The sequence below is a fragment of the Musa acuminata genome, chromosome BXJ1-2 (assembly GCF_036884655.1).
Source record: "Musa acuminata AAA Group cultivar baxijiao chromosome BXJ1-2, Cavendish_Baxijiao_AAA, whole genome shotgun sequence".
In the NCBI taxonomy this organism is placed as follows: domain Eukaryota; kingdom Viridiplantae; phylum Streptophyta; class Magnoliopsida; order Zingiberales; family Musaceae; genus Musa; species Musa acuminata.
In genome coordinates, this window is record NC_088328.1 from 25,491,464 (window position 1) to 25,513,489 (window position 22,026).

General features: G+C 42.1%; 4 protein-coding genes across 5 annotated transcripts; 1 reads left to right on the forward strand and 3 right to left on the reverse strand.

Annotated features, from left to right (window-relative positions):
* Positions 1 to 5,702: 5,702 nt before the first annotated feature.
* Positions 5,703 to 9,039, forward strand: LOC103975809 (putative disease resistance protein RGA3). Of its 2 annotated transcripts, XM_018820094.2 has the most exons (2): positions 5,873 to 6,118; positions 6,187 to 9,039. In XM_018820094.2, the coding sequence occupies exons 1-2, from the start codon at positions 6,021 to 6,023 to the stop codon at positions 8,891 to 8,893; spliced, it is 2,805 nt and encodes a 934-aa protein (XP_018675639.2). In that variant the 5' UTR covers positions 5,873 to 6,020; the 3' UTR covers positions 8,894 to 9,039. The 2 variants fall into 2 exon arrangements, with proteins under 2 accessions (XP_009389174.2, XP_018675639.2); XM_009390899.3 differs by having other exon boundaries at positions 5,703 to 9,039.
* Positions 8,983 to 10,976, reverse strand: LOC135604923 (probable serine/threonine-protein kinase PIX13). The gene is made up of 6 exons (XM_065094573.1): positions 10,790 to 10,976; positions 10,309 to 10,622; positions 9,927 to 10,062; positions 9,667 to 9,809; positions 9,468 to 9,591; positions 8,983 to 9,404 (listed from the first exon to the last, which is right to left on the reverse strand). The coding sequence occupies exons 1-6, from the start codon at positions 10,854 to 10,856 to the stop codon at positions 9,097 to 9,099; spliced, it is 1,092 nt and encodes a 363-aa protein (XP_064950645.1). The 5' UTR covers positions 10,857 to 10,976; the 3' UTR covers positions 8,983 to 9,096.
* A 210-nt stretch (positions 10,977 to 11,186) lies between these two features.
* On the reverse strand, positions 11,187 to 14,841 carry LOC135604939 (uncharacterized). The gene is made up of 3 exons (XM_065094593.1): positions 14,384 to 14,841; positions 13,953 to 14,049; positions 11,187 to 11,713 (listed from the first exon to the last, which is right to left on the reverse strand). Exons 1-3 carry the CDS (start codon positions 14,750 to 14,752, stop codon positions 11,355 to 11,357), a joined length of 825 nt encoding a protein of 274 aa, XP_064950665.1. The 5' UTR covers positions 14,753 to 14,841; the 3' UTR covers positions 11,187 to 11,354.
* A 651-nt stretch (positions 14,842 to 15,492) lies between these two features.
* Positions 15,493 to 21,966, reverse strand: LOC135604929 (probable serine/threonine-protein kinase PIX13). The gene is made up of 9 exons (XM_065094582.1): positions 21,827 to 21,966; positions 21,678 to 21,751; positions 21,110 to 21,550; positions 19,585 to 19,672; positions 18,171 to 18,493; positions 17,365 to 17,506; positions 17,034 to 17,161; positions 16,826 to 16,949; positions 15,493 to 16,415 (listed from the first exon to the last, which is right to left on the reverse strand). The coding sequence occupies exons 3-9, from the start codon at positions 21,518 to 21,520 to the stop codon at positions 15,838 to 15,840; spliced, it is 1,794 nt and encodes a 597-aa protein (XP_064950654.1). The 5' UTR covers positions 21,521 to 21,550; positions 21,678 to 21,751; positions 21,827 to 21,966; the 3' UTR covers positions 15,493 to 15,837.
* Between the last annotated feature and the right edge of the window lie 60 nt (positions 21,967 to 22,026).

The following is a 22,026-nucleotide window of genomic DNA, read 5'->3' on the forward strand; positions in this document are numbered from 1 at the left end:
TTGCATCATCTTATTTAGACTATGTAGCCAGACAAAGGATCTGCAATGTTTCCTATGTACAGCTTCAAATCCTACTTTCCTCGGTGAAAATTTCATTTTCATCATGTCTTTTTCTTTTTGAGTAGTTTGAGAAGCTGGTCAAGGACCAAAATGATATGAAGCATTTTATGTACATGCTTTTAGATATCAGTCATCTTCATACTGAGCAAGAGAAAGGTTGTTCATCACAGAGTTGAATGCACTGGTAGCCACTCTTTTCTCTCCTTCCTTGACATGATCTAGTTTTATGTCAGTCTCGGATTAGGTTTCTTAGCTTGATCATGGTATGTTTCTCATGGATTTCTGAGCTCTTCATCATAAACCAGTGTCCTGCACCTGTGCTGACACCCTGCAGGCACACAGTTTATCATGAATACTTAGATTCTTTTTGCCTTTCACTGATAAATGACTCACAGTTGCAATCGATATCCGAGGATTCTAAAACCCACCACTACAAATCGCATCATATTTGGACAATTGTTGGAAGTTTTAGTTTGTTCTCTGCATTACAATAGACAAAAGAGTGCATGATCAGGATTTGTTTTCTGTAGAACACAATTTCAGGTGAAATTTCACTCTTCCGCATCACAGAGTCGGAGTATCCATTCTCTCAACATGTTCATAAGGCTTGCCTTTGGGTTCTTCATCTTCTGTCATTATGAGCAGAGCTTGATGGCCCGAGATCTCAACTAGTCGCATTTCTGGTGATGGCTGGATATGACCTGCATGATTGCTTGCTTTTTCCTCGTTGAAGCTGAACTTTATTGCCATATCTTAGAACCTAACTATGATTCTCTGTCTGGGACACAGTCTTCTGTAATGTGAGTGATACAAATCTCCAGAAACCAAACAGGAATTAGCTGAAGGAAGAATGACTGTCATTATATGCATGCCTAAAATGAAGTCAGTAGAACAAAAGCAGAGTTGGGCTCATGATTCTGTGTGAAGATCAATCCACAGGAAGCTAATCTTACTGATACAAACCTGTTCTCAGGATATCTAGGTTGCACTGCCTAACCTCATGAACCAAAGAAGTGGATCTTAAAGACCTTGTTTCTTGTGACAAAAAGGGTCCACCTGAACAATCATTTGGTGTACTACAAACAGCACTGTACTACAAACAGCAAGTCAGCAAACACACCAAGACACACAAGCGTGCGGGCAGAATTATTGCCCCTGAGCTTTTTGGATACAACCCGAGCCATGGAATATCTACCTACTGAGCTGGAAAGTCGGGGGGGGAATCATTGAAGATCTCATGGAGCTGAATGGAAAATGTCCTTTTTCCTGTGGTGGGGGAGCACCAACTTTGATCGGGATTGCTTGTGCCTGTTCTTGCGGAACTTTGTTGCCATAGCTCAAAGGCACAAGCACCAGCCTAAAGGGCGAGGAAGATGAGGTCGCTGTTAAATCCCACCTTTGAGGGTGTCTCACAAGAGGAACTGTTGTTCTCCGCAAGCAACATGAACATGGTATCGGTGGACCAACCACAGTGAAGTCACAGAGTTCAATTCATATGCTCTTTGATAGAGCAGACACATCATGTGAATCTATATGAACAATCCACCGGTAAAAGTGCTGCATGGGATTCCCATCAATGCAGGATCCAGAGAGGAGAATCAATGTATATAGTTCCACCCCTGTAAATGAAAAGATTGATGATTCATCATACGGATTGGAGAGTGTTGTTCTTGGTTTGTGGACTTCCACAAAAAACAGGGATGGCTCATGAAGTTGAAAAGCATTGATTAACAAAAAATTAAGCAAGCAAGATCATTAGACAAAGTCTGAAGCTGTATCCTTCCCAAACATGTCCGACCAATCAAACCTCGGGTTGACAGTCTACAATTGGAATCAGCTGGATTGCCACTTTCCCAGTTGGACAGAACCGAAAGTTGTGTTTCTTCTTATCTATCTGTAGGGTCACTCCTGTTGAAAACAGTATCGAGGAAGAAGAATGAGCTGCCATGGCATCTTTTAACAGTGTTCAGGAAGAAGAGTAAATCTTCATGTTTGCCTTGAGCTATTTAAGTCGGCAGAGAATGATGGAAGTAACACATAAAACATCATAATGTTTAGTAGTTCACTGCATCAAGGATAGTATTCACCTCTAATGGCAATCTTAGTTCAATCAGCTCATTTCACTTTACCAGTTCGATTAAAGCCCGTTGAATGTGAGAACTAGTCCATTTGAACAACCACAACAAGGCCCAAGTTCTCGACATTTGCCCAGGTCAAAATAATATAAACCAAATTCAACAGAGAAACAGAGACATCCTGGTATGCGAACAAATTAATGGATGTTATCCTTGATCTGTTCTTGGAAATGTGTGTTTTCGGAAGAAATATTCATGGAGTATTACGTTAAGTGGATGTTAATCATCCACTGATTTAAGCTATGATGGATTGTTATCAAGAATATATTTGGGACAAATATTTCACGAAAGAGGTAGAATTAATGTTTTTAACTATGTAAGTATTTAAGATGGAAGGTCTCAAAGGAAGTCTGCTTTTAGAACCACCGCATGTGTCTCATAGGGACGAAGAAAGAGTATGTTTGTAACAGGCAATTCTGATGCCTCTCTTCCTCCTTCAGGTGCCCTTCACGGAATTGGTCATTCTGCTCCTATGACTGCTTACAAGAGCCTATAAGAAAAGTTAAAACGAAAACTCAGATGCATATCAATGCTGTAGTTTGCTATTTGTTTATCTTCTTCGACATTGGCCATCCGAGAAAGAAGAAGCTGCTGCAGAAGCGTTGGATTTGGGTAGTTGTTTGACCGGATCAAAGAGAGTCTTCTCCTCGGTACCGTAAAGTGGTGAAGGAGGCCAATCTTTGGAGGGGGAACGACAGAGGCATGCATTCACGAGTGCTGCAGGACCATTCATCTTGATGATTAGTTTACGGTCGTTCGCGACCATCCTTTGAGACAGCATAAATGGGCATCTCCTCACGCTTGTTTCCGATGGATATAACCATCATTCCCTTTCCCCAAGCATTTCTCATCATGTAAGGACAAACACACAACCTCTACTGCTAGTTAAAAGAAACTTAGCCAGCCAATACATGTAAGATGGTCTTTCCACCGCTCGTTGAGCTGTAGCTTCCAGCAATAGAGTAGCCTCGGACAGCACCATATCTACGTTGCTGAATCCGGAGACACAATCACTCGCTCGAGCTTCCCATTCACAGTGGAAATCTTTTGGAACCATGCGTCGATCGTACACTGCTTGTGAGCTTCTGCATGCCAGCCCAGAGAAATAATTGAAAAGATGCATGCCTTTTGTTCTTTGCTGGTGTCCATTTGTGCGACAGTGATCAGAAAGCTAATTGGAAAGAAGAACCTGTGGGGGAGCTCATCGCTCTGATCAAAGGGAAAAGGGAGTTTACGGGATGCGAAGACTACCAATCGGGGTGACTGTAGCTCTCTCCCTGGCCTCTCTTTTCTGGGAAACGGGCTTGAGAGAATGGAAGTGATGATGGAATCCTTCTGTGTTGACATGGCCTCTCATCTTTCTTTCTTTCTTTGGACACACAACTCAAGACCAGCAATCCCATCCCACCTTCAGCACTCAGTACTCCAATTTTGCCTTTTCTTTCAGCCCTCATTGCTGAACTCCCTACCTCTGACTTGCTCCATATATTTGCTAACAAGTATCACCAGCAGGAGGCTGTGGCTGTCGTGTGGGTTTGTCAAAGGGTCTCCTACAGCGGTTATTGGCATTCTGCCCACCTCCAACCCTTCCTCTCTCATGGCACCAAGAGCGTCAAAGACATGGAGGTGGGCAGCCTGCCAACCGACCTCTGTTGGCTTCTCTTTGTAAAACCCATATGATACGTTGATCGATCTTCCCCTCTAGTACTACAGCCTGAACTTTCTCACGACGACGTAGAACAAGAAGTAGAAAGGGAAACTCATGGATGGTTCGAATCTTTAAGGAAGGTATATGTATTTCTAATCTAACGCATACTTGTACTTCATGGAATCAAGCCTTCCTTATCGTGACTGCCGTAGCTTCACTCCTTTTTTCTTTTCGGGTACATCGGCTTCCTTTTGCTTTACTGGTATACTGCTAGTTTCATCCACTTCAAAGCTTTTTCTTCCCCCTGCTTTTTGGAAGAAACATCTTTGTGAATTGCTTTTGGTACTGTTGCTGTTGTTTCATATCTTTCTACATTGCTTTACTAGCAATATGTACTATGCTCGTATACCTATTGCTTCTAAACGCAGATCCAAATGTTAGATGAAGGCAAGGCAAGAAAAGAAACCTACATGTAAGCCTTAATGCTAGGTTTAGGTTCTTGTGTTACTTTTGCTGTTGTTTCCAAGTGCAGATCAAAATGCCAGACGAAGGCGGAATGAATAACAAGAAAGAGAAGGCAAGAATGAATGCGATGCTTCTTAGAACCCTAGCTAGCTCTATGGTTTTCCATGATGATTCTTCCTTATTTTCCCCCTTTTCTGTTCAGTGTTCCACTCAACAAAAGACGACATTCTCTCTGGAGATGGAAACGACTGCAACTTCTCTCTGGAGAAGTTTGGGTTTTGCTATCTTTCCGGAAACCCTAACAGTAATATGTTTACTAGTGGTAGCATGTAGGCTTTGGAGCTGCATTGCACAACTCGGATCGAGTATAATACTTGCATGTAATCTTCCTCGTATCAAAGGCCATCATGGGGCGAAGGATTTGCAGGTACAAACCACAGTCGTATGGATATGCATCCCTTGTGTTCTGATGGACTTTAGGGTGGCGGAGGCGTGAAGGCTCTCTACAGGTCTTTTCACCACTTTCAAAATACGTGATGTGATGCGGGACAAAGCCTGCCTTTCTTTCATTTTCTTTCATCTACAATCATAAGGCACGTTTGTGGAGAAAAGATGCAATGAAAACGGAACTGTAGATGGTTTGAGTGCATATATTGCAGTGTTTCCTCTACCATTTTGATATCTTTTCCACGAAAAAGATGAACTCATCGATAGATGCCATAAAATCCCCTCTGTCGGGGTGTACAGTGAGACTTTGACTGACATCCTGCATGGGAGGCATTAATCATGAGGCATAGAAGACATTGGTGTCACCTCGATTCAGCTGAAAGAAACCGATGTGCTTATCCTCTAATATAACTCAAATACATATTTTTTTTCCTGATTCCAACTTCTGAGCGACACAGCGTCGAAAATTCGTCCCAGAAAAATTAGGCAACTAACATCATATTAATATAATCATATTCAGCTCTTTTTGGAAGGGGAAAGGACTTGGAGCATACTTGCGTTTGATTTACCTCTGCATACATCTATGACCGGAGCAGCCAAATTTCTGATGCAGTCTGACGAATATTTGCTCTGTTTCTTTGATGCACTGGAACAGTTCATCCAAATCACCCGTACACAGCCCTCCTCATGCCTCCTCCAGAGAGCCCCAAGGAAGCGGGAGATGATCCGAGTCGAGGCAGACAGGTTCCAAACGGGAGAACACTGAAGCAGCAACCGAAATGGAGAGTCAGTTGCGTCTCATCTTCTTGCTAATGATATGATACCTCAAAATAGTCCACGTCGAATGTAAGTCAAGGGCTAAAAGAACCGGAGGATTCGAGGAAATTTCGTCTTCCGGTAGCCAAAGAACCAGCTAGAAGACAAGGACGTGGGGTTGGACGTTGAACAAGGCAAACATGTGCTCCGCATTGACTCGAGGAACCATAGTCTGGGAGGAGTACAGATCGAACCAGAGAAGTGGGAGAAACGCTGCTCCTCTACCCTGCTCCCTGTAACGATGGCCATGGTCTTGGATGCTTTTGTCGGGAGATGCATCGAGACTCTGGCTGCCTCTATTGGCAACAAGTTGGCAGTTGTTATCGAGGTCAAGGATGAGCTCGAGAATCTTCGGAGAAGGCTAGAGAGGATAAGCTACGTTCTTAAGGACGCAGAGAGGAGGCGGATGCAAGATTCGGCGATCAGCAATTGGTTGAACGAGCTTAAAGATGTCATGTACGACGCCGACGACATCATCGACCTCTGCAGAGCCGAGGGTGGGACACTGTTGGACGATCAGCCACCGGCGCCGCAGACTCCACCGCCGGTATGTTGTAGATTTCCTTTGGTCTCTTGCTTTGCTGGTGTCAAGTTACGTTATGAGATCGGAAACAGAATCAGAAGCCTCAACAAGAGACTGGATGCGATCTCTAGAGACGGGTTGATGCATAAGCTGGAGCAGTCAAGCCCAGATGTTGTCCTGAATAGGGGTGTGAATCTTCGTCAGACTGATCCACTCCTTGAACAAGATATAGTAGGAAATGAAATCAACGACGCTACCGAGGATCTTGTGGATTTCTTGACACGCAGAAACGATATCAACTGCTGTCTTTGTGCCATCACCGGCATGGGGGGGATAGGAAAGACGACACTGGCTCAGAAAATATTTAATGATCCAAAGACGCAAGATATATTTCAGGTTCGGGTATGGGTTTGTGTTACACAGAAATTTTCAGAGATTGAATTGCTGAAGCAGATCATAAGGGAAACCAGAGTGAACTACAGAGAAGATATGACAAAAGCGGAACTGCAACCGATGCTTAGAGATGCTGTTCGGGGAAAGAGTTTGTTTCTCGTGTTAGATGATGTGTGGCAAGCAGATGTATGGGTTGACTTGCTAAGAAATCCGATACTACAAAGTGGAGTGGCTAATGGAAGAATTTTGGTGACCACCAGAGATGAAAACATTGCTCACCAGATGGGGTCAGCACGCATCCATCGGGTGAAACTATTGCCGGATGATTCAGGTTGGGAACTGTTGTGCAAGAAGGCATTTGTCAGTGGAGGGGAGGAAGATATGGAGAATTTGAAGGACGTGGGCTTCGACATAGTTTCCAGATGCAAAGGTCTTCCTCTCGCAATCAAGACCGTGGGAAGCCTCTTGGCCACGAAGCAGAGAGGTAGGCGAGAATGGGAAAAGGTTGCCCGTAGTGATGCATGGTCTATGAGCGAGCTTCCTGAACAACTCAGGGGGGCTTTGTACTTGAGTTATGAGGATTTACCATCTCATCTCAAGCAATGCTTCCTATACTGCTCCCTTTTTCCCGAGGATTATGTACTACGTAAGGAGAGTCTCGTGAGACTCTGGTGTGCTGAAGGCTTTGTACGGTCCCAAGGAGACTCAGCGATGGAAGATGTAGCAGAAGAATATTGGAAAGAGCTTCAGAGGAGGAGCCTTCTGCAACCTTTACCTAACTCCTTGGTGGAGAGCCCTTGCGTGATGCATGATTTATTGCGCTCTCTTGCTCAATTCTTATCACGAGACGAATGTTTCTATGGAGATGCAGATGCGATAAAATCCACACCTACCTCAAAGCTTCGCCGTCTATCGGTTTGTAAGGAAGGTGAGAGAGTCGCGATCCCTGTATCGGTAATACAGAAGAAATGTCTGAGGACCTTGATGGTCCTAAAGATTCCCCCGGTCGTCGAGGATAAGCTACTGGCAAGGCTCCCACGACTGCGTGTTCTGCTACTAAATGGAAGAGGAATCCAGAGCATCCCGGATTCTATTGGAAATCTAACTCATCTACGATATCTAGATCTCCGCGAGACTGACATCTCCAGTCTACCCGAATCCATCGAGCGTCTTCGCAATCTGTTAACCTTGAACGTCATGGATTGCAGGTATCTGAGGAGTCTTCCTCGAGGCGTAACACGATTGCTCAATCTAAGGCGTCTTGGTCTTTTCAATTCGGCAGTCTGTAACGTGCCCAAAGGCATAGGGAGGTTGCAGCATCTTAACGACATCTCCGGATTCATTGTGGGCGGCGAAGAAGATGACGAGGGCGGAGGGTGTGACTTGGAAGAGCTGAACTCTCTCCGCGAGCTCAGAAAGCTGAGCATATTTAACTTGGAGAGAGTGTCGAACGGGGCTTCCGTGTTGTTCGATAAGAACCACCTTACGAGATTAGCCCTGCTGTGCACACCGTACAGTTGTAGGCTCGGTGATACGCCATACACAGAGGAGGAGATCAGGAGGATCGGGAGGGTCTTCGACGAGCTACGTCCTCCGCCGTGCTTGGAGGAGGAACTCTGGATCGATGGTTTCTTCGGCCGTAGGTTCCCGAGCTGGATGATGTCGTCCTTGGGAACTTCTTTTCCTCGTTTGACACGGCTGTTCCTTCTCAGATGCGAGTTATGCCAGAAACTCCCCCCTCTGGGCCGATTGCCCGAGCTCAAATACCTCCACATCGGTGCTGCATCTGCGCTGGTGAGAATCGGCCACGAGTTCCTTGGAGACGAGACTTCGAAAGCAGCATCCACCGTTGTCTTCCCGAAGCTCAAAATTTTTCGTATTGAAGATATGCCAAATTGGGAAACGTGGAATCTCGGTGGAAGTGGCGACGATGAGGATGATGATGGCGGCCAAGAACATTACGGTGCACCACAAACTCTGCTACGACTGCCTCGTCTCGAGGACTTGGTAGTTCGCAATTGTCCCAAGCTGAGCGCGCTTCCAATAGGCACTAATGGCGTGCACAAGGTACGAACCTTCCCTGCCCTTAGCAGATTAACGATTCACGATTGTTCACCGTTAGAGTACATGGAGAATCTGGACGCGCTGGAGTATCTAAAGCTGGTGGACGAGTCAATGGAACACCTTCCCCCGTGGTTGCCGGGCCTGATCCAAGGACGACGAAGCAGATTCAAGATGGATGTCTTCTGCAACCTCCGTCTGCTCAAGAGATGCCTTGATGATGGACCAGACTGGCCGATCGTCCGAGAAATTCCCATCGCCAATATTTACTCCGACACTGTGAACGGAAGAGCCAGTCTTCATCATGTCAAGGAGACTTCCTACTACCGAACGACCAACATTTAGAGAGGAAAGGTAAATTAAATCTCTGTATTGGCGACTTGCAAAGGGCCTCTGCTTGAGTTAGTGATTCTGTGCCTGTTGCCAAGTTATGATTGAAGTCCTATCACAAGAAATATCATCGTAATCGAAGAAGGAAGACAATTGCATTACATATATTATTCAATCCTGAGCACATCTTCTGCAGACAGTAAGATTCGTTCATCGCATTAATTCATAGCTTCAATCTGCTGAAGAGTCTCCACAACCTCATCCATGGACGGGCGAGCTTTAGGATCGTCTGCAACGCAGCTCTTGGCCAGTCGCGCCGCAGAAAGAGCCGCCTTCACCGGATACTGCCCCTCCAGTCTCGGGTCCATGAGGCGAGCCAACTTCGGGTGATCCGAGACGTAGGGCTTCGCGTATTCCACCAACCGTTGTTTGCCTGTCCGGCTCGTATCCAACGCCCTCTGCCCAGAGAGCATTTCCAGCAACACCACTCCCATTCCATACACATCATTCTTCGCAGTCAAATGGCCTGTTCATGGAGATACCCATGAGATGGAAACGTAATAGAACAGCATCTGTGATACGTACGTACCAGTTGCTATGTACTCTGGTGCAGCATATCCGTAGGTGCCCATGACTCTGGTCGAGACGTGAGACTCTGCATCAGTTGGGCCTTCCCTCGCGATCCCCAGACCGGTGAGCTTCGGATTGAGGTTCTAACGAGGAACAAAGATTCAGACACTCGTGGCGTTTTCGGATTTCACAAGAGCTCGAAAGAAGAGCTGACGTACTGAATCAAGAAGGACGTGGGAGGAGGTGAAGTTTCGATGGATGATGCGATTATCTGGGGCATGTAAAAATGCAAGACCTCGAGCAGCACCGACCGCAATCTTCAGCCTCTGCTCCCATGACAGTGGCTGCACAGCTGCTCCCTCTGTCCAAGGTTTAGCTAGTTAATATGCATACTTTCACCTTCTTCTTCTATCATTTGAAGCTTTTTGAGAAGGTATTTCTTGAACCTAAGGAACATTAGATTTGATACAGTACTCACGTGGGAAGAGGTGGTTCCCTAAGCTGCCTTTCTCCATGAACTCGTAGACGAGGAGGAGCTCGTCGTCTTCACAGCAGTAGCCCAAGAGATTGATGAGGTTGGGATGCGACATCTTCCCCAGGATATCTACCTCTTTCTGCAGATCCACCAAACATCACACAGATTAGGTAGCTAAGCAACCATTCCCACTGTTTTCATATGGCTTAATTAGTAATCTGATGATTTCTGATCATTAAAAATGTTCATCATTTCCTCTTTTCCCACATCAAATCACACCTCTTGATCCAGAACAGGGGAAATGTACGGAACCTGACAATGTCTGTAAACAAGGAATTCATCATGAAATATAGAATTCTATAATTAGAAGCGTATTGGAAATCACCTGCCACTCGCTGAATCCTTGGAAGCTCTCAGGCTTCCATTTTTTGACAGCGACGGCCATCCCCACCCCATTATTTGCCGGAGTCAACGTCTTCTTGTCGACCCAAGCCTTGTACACAACCCCAAATCCTCCTTCCCCGATCATGTTCGCAGCCTGGAAGCTACGTGTGGCACTCTTCAGCTCATTAAACGCAAATATCCGAAGGTTTGGGAACGCCTCTTCGGTTCTGGAGCTGCCGTCCAATGAGTGTTCGACGGTGCCGGTGAAGACCGTCGATAGCTCTCTGTTGCCGCCGGTCGTCGTCGTTGACCATCCTGCGACAAGACAGGAGAAATGTGATGATCACATAGAGAACTTTCCATGGTCATAGCAAGCAGCTGGAGAAGAATTAGAAACAGAAAGAAGAACTCGGAATCAAAAGATCAAGCAAGCCTCAGATGAGTGGCAACGAGGAGCATGATTCATCTTCTGTCAGCAGTACCTGGACCGCGAGGTCCGGTGACCACAGGGTTGACAGAATTCTCAGGGCCTCCAAAGCAGTTTCCCATCACCACACAACTTGTTCCTTTTTCTTCTTTTCCTTTCCTCTATTCTTCTCTCTCTACGTATGTATAATCTCTATCTATCAATTTGTCCAAGAAGATGAAGAGGAGAAGAGCCAAATGAAAGAGAATTAATAGAGGAAGTGAGAGAAATTGCGGACTTGCTCTGAATCTTCCAAGATCTTTCTCCATTACCTTTGGTCGTTGAAGTCCAAGTCCACGCTCATTAAATTCCTGTCGTTCGGGTCTTCATTTAAACTTTGAACGAGTGGTGATATTGCTACTTTGCATTCACATGTTCTAAGTTCATGCAATACATATGAAGAAACTAACAACGACAAGTAATCAGTCGAACATACTATAATTCCACATCGTGAAAACTAAAATTACCACACAGCCAAATTGTTTCGAGATACATAAAAGCCGAACTACGAATTGATATGTTCAACATCATTGCAATACCAAATTCCTTTAAGATAAAAAACGGCCTAATAGATCCTCTCTCTAACTATAATGTGGGTGGTACTCATCCTCGTCCGATTCTTCACGGTCGTCATCGTCGTCGTCTGATTCTTCACGGTCGTCGTCGTCATCGTCATCGTCCGATTCTTCACGGTCGTCATCATCGTCATCCGACTCTTCACCGTCGTCATCATCGTCATCCGACTCTTCACCGTCGTCATCATCGTCATCCGACTCTTCATGGTCGTCGTCGTCGACCGATTCTTGGTGGTCGTCGTCGTTCCATCGTTCGTGCTCACGGTCGCCCTCGACCCACTCTTCATTTAGCCTTCTGTTGACATTGGCATTAGCATTCAGAGATAATTCTCTAAATTTCGGCACATACTCTTCAATTATGTCACCTGCAAAATCATTGTATATGCCAATGCATCGTAGATATGAGACAATGTGTTTTGAAGTATTTATAAATCTTAATAGTGTTGATCAAAGATCAACATAGAACACATGATATGCATAATATTCATAAAAGTAAAATCAAACATTATAGAATTGTCCGTTTTAATATGTGCTCTACATGATTTCACCTTTACGTATGAGTGGCGTTACCTTTGATCTAATAATATATAGGACTAAATTGGTTATTAGTAAAGCCCCTAATTGAGAAACCGATAAACAGTGGGCGTCGTCTTAGTTTAGAACGACTTTACCCCTTTGGTGTGTCCGAAAGGAAAAGGAAAGAAGCGTGAATTGTCAGAATTTTTTTTAAAGTTTAAAATTTTTAGAGTATTTTAATTTTTAAAAAATTCTCATATAATATCTCTATGAAATAATTATTTTATTTATATCTTGATTGAAACCATGTAAGTTGCCCTTACGCCTACCTTGTCGAATCCAAGATCATCGTATTGAATCTCAGATTTTGATGATGAAATTAATTGATAGAATTTATCTAATTTATATTTTGAGTGACGCGGGACTAGCTTCGATCATGAAGAGACAATTAAAGTAGGAAGAATCAATATTGAGCTAGAGTAAAATATGTCAGAAGATTGGACGTCGAGTCGGAGGATAGGTTGATGTATCAGCAGAAGACTTCGTGCCATGAGTTCGGGCATTAGGCCTAGAAGAACGAACATTGTGTCAAGAATATCGGAGTTGCGAATGTCAACATATCGATAAGGTAAAAAGCTACAAAAGAGGACGATGCGTCGAAGGATTGGACGAAGCACCGTTGAACCAATAACATACTGGACAGCATGTGATTAATGCTTTGTAATAATTATCTAGATTATAATAGTTTTAAATTATAAATGGGTTAGAATTAGACCAACTCAATTAGGGGTCAATTGGGCTTATGTTGAGACGGTTTTGGGCCAAAAGAAAGGCTCATTTAGTGACGCAAAAGTTGGGTCAAGCGGTAGCACCGTTAGGGGCTCGGTCTTCAAGACAGTCTCCGAGATTATGTCAGGCGGTAGTACCGCTAGACTAGACGATGGTACCACTTAATATCAGTACTATAGGTAGTAATACCGCCCAGCACAAACGATGGCACCGCCAGGACCCGGGAAACCCAAGATGAGATATTTTTTGGCTTTATTTTTGAAGTCATTTAAGGTCTATAAATACTCCAGCTATTCCTGCATGGAGATTTAAGAATTTAGCTAAAAGGAAAAAGAATTCTAAATTAAAAAATCTTATAATCTATCTAAGTTTAGTGAGTCTCTTCCTCCTAGAGTTAGAAGATTTATAAGAGAATAGTGAGGTCTAAAAGAAAGAGAGGTGTAAAGGTTCTCTTTTGTGAAAAAGGAGAAAAAGGTGTAAAATGATAATTGATCTTCACTCGTCGAAAGAAGATCGGTAGTGGAAATCGATGGGCTCGAGCGAAAAGGAATCGATAGTTGATATAGATCACAACGACCGAATCATTATAAATCTGGTTTGCATTTACTTTATGCTTTTCATTCATCTTACAAACTAATTTACTTATTTACTATGCTTACGAATGTTTTTAAATTAAACTCATATTTTCGATATGAGCTTCATCGAACGTAATTTTTCTAATGTTTTTAACGTAAGTACTAATTCACCCCATTTTAGTGATGACTTAGATCCTAACACATCGCTCATGCAAAAACATAAGTGTTGGGAGAGGAGTCGAGCAGTAATGGAGTTTGCTTGGGCATGGAGATGGTTGACTGACAGGGTCAACCCACGCACAAAAGCATAGGTGGGTAGGGAACGAGAGGGGGCTGGTTAGTGAGGCCAGCTCATAAACGTGTGGAGGCATAGATGACCGGGGAGGGTAGCCGACGCGTGAAGGACGATGGTCGATAGAATTAAGATGATTATTTAAAAAATTATATTATTTTAATTTTTTTAAAGTTGAAATATAAAATTCTTAAATTTAGGACTTTTTCTGAGAATTTGTCCAAATCGGTAGAAGCGGAGTCATTTTAACTATTGATTAAGTCTTAATTTTCTAATCCTCCAACTAATATATGACTAAACATGATTTTATCACCATCTTAAAATATAATGAATAAAATCACCGCTATTTATTGCAGCGTAGCAGACCTACCAACTGAGATAACGCGTACAAATCATCAAACGTGTAGGCGAATCAGCAGATAATAAACTCACCCGAACGGTGCTCTTCGTCACTGTATTCATCTTCGGAGTCATACGGACGAAGCTGCTCGGGATCCTCCTCTTCATCATCCGATGAACCATACGATGGCTGCCAACGGGAAACATAGAAAACAAGTAAATTCCATGAGGCCCACGAGGATCTTTTCGATGATATATAAATCCACATGCAGCAGCGACATAGCGGAGGAGTTTTTATATTAAATCTATTTATTGAAAATATAAGTTAATCGATAAAGACTTCAACCACAAAAATACTGAGTTTAATTTTCGTCTTTTCCCAATTATTCTTCCAAAAAAAAAAAAACATAGAGAAGGAGTACAAGTGAGAGATGATCGGCAGAAAGCAGATTTATCAAAGTCAACGTGGAAGCCGCGTAAGAGTAATAGATGAAAGAGCAGCAGACGACGACGATGATCCATACCCTGTATCCATAGTCTTGCGATAGCTGGATGAGAGGAAACAGCCTCAAGATCCTATCGATCTCGTCCTGCGCTTCTCTGATCTTGTCTCGGATGCTCTTGCCTTTGATCAGGCGATACGCATAACTGCGTCTGCTGCAGTTGACGATGACATCGTATGACCACTCCAGAGTTCGCTGCAGGTTCGCCAACGTCTGCTGCGTGGCTTCATCGAGTTCCGCGCTCCTTAGCGGCTCCAAATGCCTGCCGATGTCCTGCAGGTGGACGGCGAATCTCCGGCAAACCCGAGGGAGGTCTCTCGCAGTCGAAACGGCGTCTGAAATCTTCGCGATCAGCTGGGCGACGGTGGTGAGGTCCCCTATGAGCGCCATTGCCCTCACACGATCTCAAGCAGGCCTCTCCCGCGGAGGAGGCTACAGAAGGTTCAGAGAACCGTATGTGCATCTCGTCTTCCGTCGGTGATATATATATTACGAGACAAAGAAATGCACATAAATATATATACATATAGAGAGAGAGACTTGAATTAGTCTTTGTTTGAACCCCTTGTGTTTAGACGACGACGGCAAATCAATGTCCAACATAGACAGCGAAGGCGATATCCAGTTCTTGCCTGCTTTAGAACAAGCAGGTTTTGACTTATTAGCTCTTTCGGTAGAGTGCCAATAGAATAAACAAGTAGAAAGATGGCACCATTGCTATTGCATTATTAGAGCATTAAGGTCGTCACTGCAGATCTCGATGCAAAACAAAACAAAACTCCACAGTTTTTATACTCCAAGCAACTTTGAACATGGACTTTTCTTTCCCCCTCCTAATCGTGTGTTAGGTGGGTTGTCAGGTTCAGGCAGTCGTTAAGAGCATTAACAAAGACCTCTCGACAACTTGCAGTCTTCTTTTTTCATCTTTGGCTATCTGTCTTTGTTATTGTATTCGATAATTCTACGATGATGCTCACTTTTCAAAATAGATAATGTAGATCGGTTGTCTGTTCTGTGTTAGGAATCATAAAGGCTTGACTCTGTTCAAGACGATCATCGGGCTCAATAATTGGACCATAATCTCCACATAGCTATTGTGTCCTGATCATATATTTTTTCATGCACGAGTATAAACCTCATCGAATTCAATTTATTCTCAATAATCGATCTGTATATTTACAGATAATTCAGGAGAATACAAAACTACAGCAGATGCAGATGGTGGGGAAGTGGGAAACAAGAATTTTGATGTCAACATGAACATGACGCAACACAGTCCCTCTTATTTTTTGTTTTAACAATCTGAACTAAGATCTCACAAAACAAGATGATGTTACATGCTTATCTTCGCGTAGGGATGCATGATAGATTGCATTACCATATAAAAGGCCTGATACATTAATTACCGGTAATTCACAGGGACTGTCTTCCACAATTCACAGGGACTGTCTTCCACAACTTCGATGGTAACATGGTCACTTGCAATTGGAGAAGGATAACTCTACATCCGCATCGAAAGGCGCAGGCCCACGTACCATCACCCTAGAATCTGAGAAGTGGATATCATGCAGGAAGGGACAAGGATCAGAAACATTTGTAGGACCCAAATTAGTTGGAGACATGGCCATAGTTTGAATCTGCTCAAGGGTCTTCATAGCTTCTTCCATGGATGGACGTCCAGTAGGATCAGCACCAACACAACTTCGAGCGAGCTGGGCTACAAGAAAAGCGGCTCTTAATGGATATTGGCCATTGAGACTCGGGTCCATCATTCTATGCAGCTTTGTATAATCCGTGAGACACGAACTGATAAATATTTCTTGGAAGCTCTGTCCAGTGGGTTGGTGTACACATTCTAATGTCTCTTCGCTTGGTTGACTTGTTTGACTGTTCTCTTCGCTTGGTTGACTTGTTTGGCTGTTCTCTTCGCTTGGTTGACTTGTTTGACTGTTCTCTTTGCCTGCTAGTAGTATTTGACGTGCCCCCTTACCGGAGAGCATTTCCAGTAACACGACTCCAAATCCAAATACATCAATCTTATGATTCACAACGCCTGAAAAAAAAAAAAATTACATTAGAATATTCATAAGATGAAAGTAATAGGAGGTGGTCAATCATATCTTCATTAAAAGTACCGCTCTTTATGGGTAGATGGAGAAGTTATGGATACAGTCATTATGAAAATATAGAGTTATTAAGCTTCAGCAATCAGAACTAGTGCACAAACAAACAATGTGACTTACATATATTGTAATTAAGAGGAGGAACTATTAATATGAACAAAAAGTTTTCATCATCTTGGGGCAGTGGGCTACGCTAGTTTATGAATGATATCTTCTCTTTCACTTGCACCTGCAGCTAGCCCAGGGTGTGCAATTTTATAAACGAGTTTTACGAGAATTGTTGTAACCGGAACTGCCTACGTTGTTATTTCTGTGGAAGGAGATCTTCATGATCATTTACCTGACTCAAAGTACTCAGGAGCCAGATATCCAAAGGTGCCACAGAGGTCTGCTTCGACATTGGAGTCTCTGGCAGTCGGGCCATCCATTGCAAGCCCAAAGTCCGACAGCTTTGGGTTGAAATTCTAAGAATAAATATAAGTTTCAATACACATGTACCTCTTCCAAAAAAAAAAAAGATTCTTGAAGACCTAGAAAGGTGTACATACCGAGTCAAGAAGAATGTTGCTGCTCTTCACATCTCGAAGAATGATGAATGATGCATGTAAAAAAGCAAGGCCTCTAGCAGCACCAACTGCTATTTTTATCCTTAGATCCCATGAAAGTGGCTGCGAATCTGTAAAAAGAGTTCTGAGAATATGAATTTAACCATTTTAGGAAAAGATTATTCAGAGACTCATCAAGGCATGGAGCCATAAACGATCTCATGTGTATCACATGGTGATGAATTTAACCATTTTAGAATGCATGGTTAAAGGTTTATTCAATTTAAATCATTAGGTCACACAAGACAGGAAGCAAATTAATGACGAAACTCACTTTGAAACAGGTGTGCAGCCAAGATCCCATTATTCATGAACTCATAGACAAGAAGGATTTTTTTCTTCTTCTCCTTTGAGCAATATCCAAACAACTTTATCACATTAGGATGCGACAGTTTTCCTAGAAATTGCACCTCAGTCTGCCAAAGGAGAAAGAGATGAGAAAGCATTAGCTTATTTTTTCTCGAAAGTGAAAATTCACACCTCTAAATAACACCAACAGTTGGAGTGAAGTTCTTAAACTTGTCAAATGAAGATATACTACGTTCATGTGAACTATCGTTCCAGCATTCTGATGCTAAAGAGGCATAATGGCTACACTGTTGATGTTGTGAACTGAATAACATACTGCAACACTTGATGGAATAAAAATGAGGAAAAAGAGATCATTTCTAAAAGACCAACTGTAGATGTCATCAATGCTAGTTTGATGATCCCCAGATCTCTATCATTTAGGGCATGGGACTTCAATGGGATCACATAAACAGACTGTCACACTTTACACTGGCATAGTGGTTTTAAACAAAGAATTAATTACTGGCGAAACATAAAGGATATTTGTATGTAAGAAGATCTACAAAATTAATTAAAACTCAAACTACAAGTGTTAATGTGTCAAGCATCTATATAGTAAATTTGCATTAGAGATAAAATCCCAGATCATAGATCAAATAAAAAAGTTGTCTGTACATGGCTACAGTTCTAGATCAGTAAAACATTAATCCAATGAAAATCTAAAATAAAGTTAACAACCAAGTAAAACAGTGACTAAATTTACTTATATGGAAGGGTCTAGGTAATCACCAAAGCTTCCGGCAACCCTTGTCTACTGAATCGGCTAAGTCTTTTAACAGCAATGGCTGTCCCAAGCTCACTATTTGCTTCTTTTCCTTTTTTAAGAAATCCACGTCCACTAGTTGCTGCATTTAAAGAAATAGCGCTGATCCAACCTTTGTAGACAACCCCAAAACCTCCTTGTCCAAGAAGGTTCTCATCACTGAAGTTCATTGTGGCACTCTGCAATTCCTTGAACTTGAAGATCCGACAAAACACATCATTGATTCCAAGCCCATGTTTATTGCTGTTTGTAATTTTGGTGTTATTCTCTGTCTCTGCAATCAACCTTCCTGCATGAGGACATGTGGAATTGTTAGTCAAGTTGTTTCCTTTTTAGTTAGATTAGGTTTCAGAAATTTATAACCAATTTTATGACAATTGTTGTATAATGTTTGCTCTTTTTTCTTTATTGCGAACGTTGTATATTGTTTAGCTGCTTTTAGTGAGGCCATTCTTTGACAAAATTCTAAGTCATAAAGATAAATATCCAATGTGCCCACTTTTATAAATTTTTAAATGGCTAGTTGACCAAATCACTAAGGCTTGCACCGTTACGTTACCTCTCCTATCTAAGGGTGCCAACAGATCAGATGTAACCCAAGATGAACCAAGATTCAACTCAATTAAAGTAGATAAGGATCACAATCTCGACTTTATGATCAAACTGAACTATGATCCAATCCCTATATAATGATTATGTTTATCATACTTTGTCCTATACTAAGCCCAAATCATATGCCTAACCCAGCCTCCAACTATTTATAATATAGTAGCCTAATTGATGAACTTTTAAAACACATCTAAATAAATCTGAAGATAAAACCGGTAGCAGAATCATCAATCTATTCCACTGCCAAAAAGTTGACCATCATTATTTATGTGGTCTAAATTTAGAGTACACCACCACAATTCGGTCCCTTGCCTACTCAAATGGGGATCCCCATGGCTCTGCCTAAAGGCAGAACTAAAATGAAAAAGCCCAACCCAACCATCCACATCGCCATCCTAGTGAACCATTATCCTCTCAGTAATTATCACTGGAATACAGGCAATATATCTGGTCAAATGAGAGTGACCCCATCGACAATGATGTTATCAAGGATTAGGAATCTCAGTCTCATAGCCACTACTTAAGGCACCACTTCCCACAATTATCTCCATGATGATTAGGCTGCCATCTCTAGGTTTCCTGTGTGGGTGTTTAAAGCACCCTATCTTGGTACTACTCATTGGATCTAATCATCTGTGAGAAATGACATCACTCCTAAAATATAGTTTAATCTACCAAAATAGTATTTCTTATAGAATTCATTTGTTAAGTACTTCATCAAAATCAAATGATATACTTGGATAAGAGCAAGATTTGCTTTTTTGCAAGCACCTGGATTAGATAAAGGATCTTGCACCATCTTCTCCACTCCATCCAAAGGATATTCATGTTGGTCTCCTCTAATATTCTCTTTTCTTTCCTGAAAATAATTAAAGCAGAACAGATGAAAGGAGGGAAATGATGAAGTACTGAAACGGCAATTTATGAAGTCATCTCACTCAAATAGTAATTTGTAAATTCATAAGGTAACAATCCTTTTCAGTTAATTTAGTCAACCAGATATCATGCCAAATTTCTGAAGATCATTTATCCACCGACTGTTTACCCTTTTTCTCTTGAAAAAGAGAAAAAATATCTTCAGATGTTGAGCAATAAAAAAATCATAGAGTTGGCTCAAAATTAGTATCCTAAGAAACAAAAGTAAGGCAATAAATCCAGATGCTCATTCATAAATGAGTGGAGCTCAAACATCCATCATCCTACAGCAGTTGAGATGTAAGATAAAACACAATGCTACAGCATACTAAGTGTTAACAAGAGTATATATCGTCATTTTCTCCAATACCAAAAATCATATAGCCGTTGTGATTCAAAAATTCAAAATTTAGCAGTCAGATTATTTAGGAATTCAAGAAAAACATAACTAGACCAAAATATTCATGAAATATTTTGATAAAAAGGTGGGATTAAATATATACAAAGATCTTTTTACTAGATAGAGAAGTTTAAATATAATTTTTAATACATTCCAGGGATAGAGCTTAACATGACTCCTCACACCTCTTGCCAACCATGTGGTATTGATGAAGCAAGGATTTCAACAAAATAACTGAACTGCCCGTTTAAAGAGAAAACTAATCTATTTGGTGATCGTTCTAAGATGCAAGGTTCTGGAGCTGTACTTATTGATCAGTAAGGACTTAACTCTCAGTTTGATACCAGTTTTGAGATCCGTCTGATATATTAAATAATTAAAATGTTATTAGTCCAATTGGTTATTCAAAGTAAGATCAGATTGCGATTTAAATACTTGATGACCGGAACATTTACTCATCTGATAGTACAAGCCCGTATACCGTCTGATATCAGACCAGTATTTAAAATCTTGCCAAAAAATATTCGGAAGAAGGAAGAGTATACATACTCTTCCAATTTTCTAAGAAAATGATAAAAAATAATATTGGATATGGCATGGTCCTCCAAATAATAATCTAAAGTGAGCATACGTACAAAAGCAACTTTTAGTTTTTCATTTTAATATTTGCACTAGGACATGAGAGCAAAAGATGCAATGCGATGTGCCAAGAAGAATTAAGCACATATGTGATATCTATGAGGTTTGAGGAAGTAAAATATGTTTATTTGAGCGGAAAACCAAAATAAATAGTGTCACAAAGTTTATGTTCAAAATCATAACAAAAAAGACGGCAATCACAATTGCATCAAAAGTTTCTCATTTCTTATGTCAATTCATATAACAGGCGTACTATTCAATAACATAGGTTATGTTTGATAAAACATCATTACCATATCTAAGAAAAATATATTAATTATTACAGGAGCATAATATCCATACCTTGACTCTCTGGATATCCACGAGAGTGATGAGTGGGATAAGGTCCAAGTATCGAGCAATCTCAGCCTGTGCACTCCCTAACTGTTTCGCAATGTCCCATCCCATGACCAGAAGATACAGATAGTTCCGATCCTGGCAGCTGTTTACAAGAATGTAAGACCTCCTCAGTGCATCCTCCAGCAGCTCCAATGGCTCTCTCGTACTTCGATGCTTTCTGAGTTCCGAGATCCTCAGCTGCTCCAAAAGGTTGCCGACCAGCTTCAGCTGATGTGCAAATTGCCGGCAATTTTTCCTGTGCATTCGTGCATCCGAGGCGACCTTTATAATCATTCTGATTAGGCTGACAGCATCGACTCCCACCAGCTGCATGACACTGGCAACGTCGCCTACGGGCCCCCAGGTTGATGCCATTGCTCCCACACACAAGGGCAAACCTAAAACCTAAGAAACAGAGGGTACAGACATCCAAAAAGAAAGAGAAAAGAGGCAATCAACCATAGAATCAATCCAAACGAAGAACCAAATTAAATCAAAGACAAAGTAACTTCGAGATGCATGGCAGTAATACCTGGACTGGACCGGAGCTCCAAAGAAATGCCCTGTCACGATGATCCACCCCGCTCCACCCTTTCGTTGCTTTTTCTATAAGAACCAGAAGCGATGAAAGAGAATCGCTCTTAAAGATAGACAGAAGGGGTAGAGAGAGCAGGGGAAGACCTGAGGGAGGACATGTTGACTATGCGCACGCCGAAACTTCGTTGCTCTTTCATACGTATGGCCACTACAGGAACACGCGGCCGGGCTACTCCCCCGCCCGCTTACCGTGTCTTCGAGCATCCCTGTGTGATTGCCACTTCCTCTGTTCATTTTAGAGGCCGGAAGACCATTAAAAAGGCCGAGTTTAATGGGCTACGGCC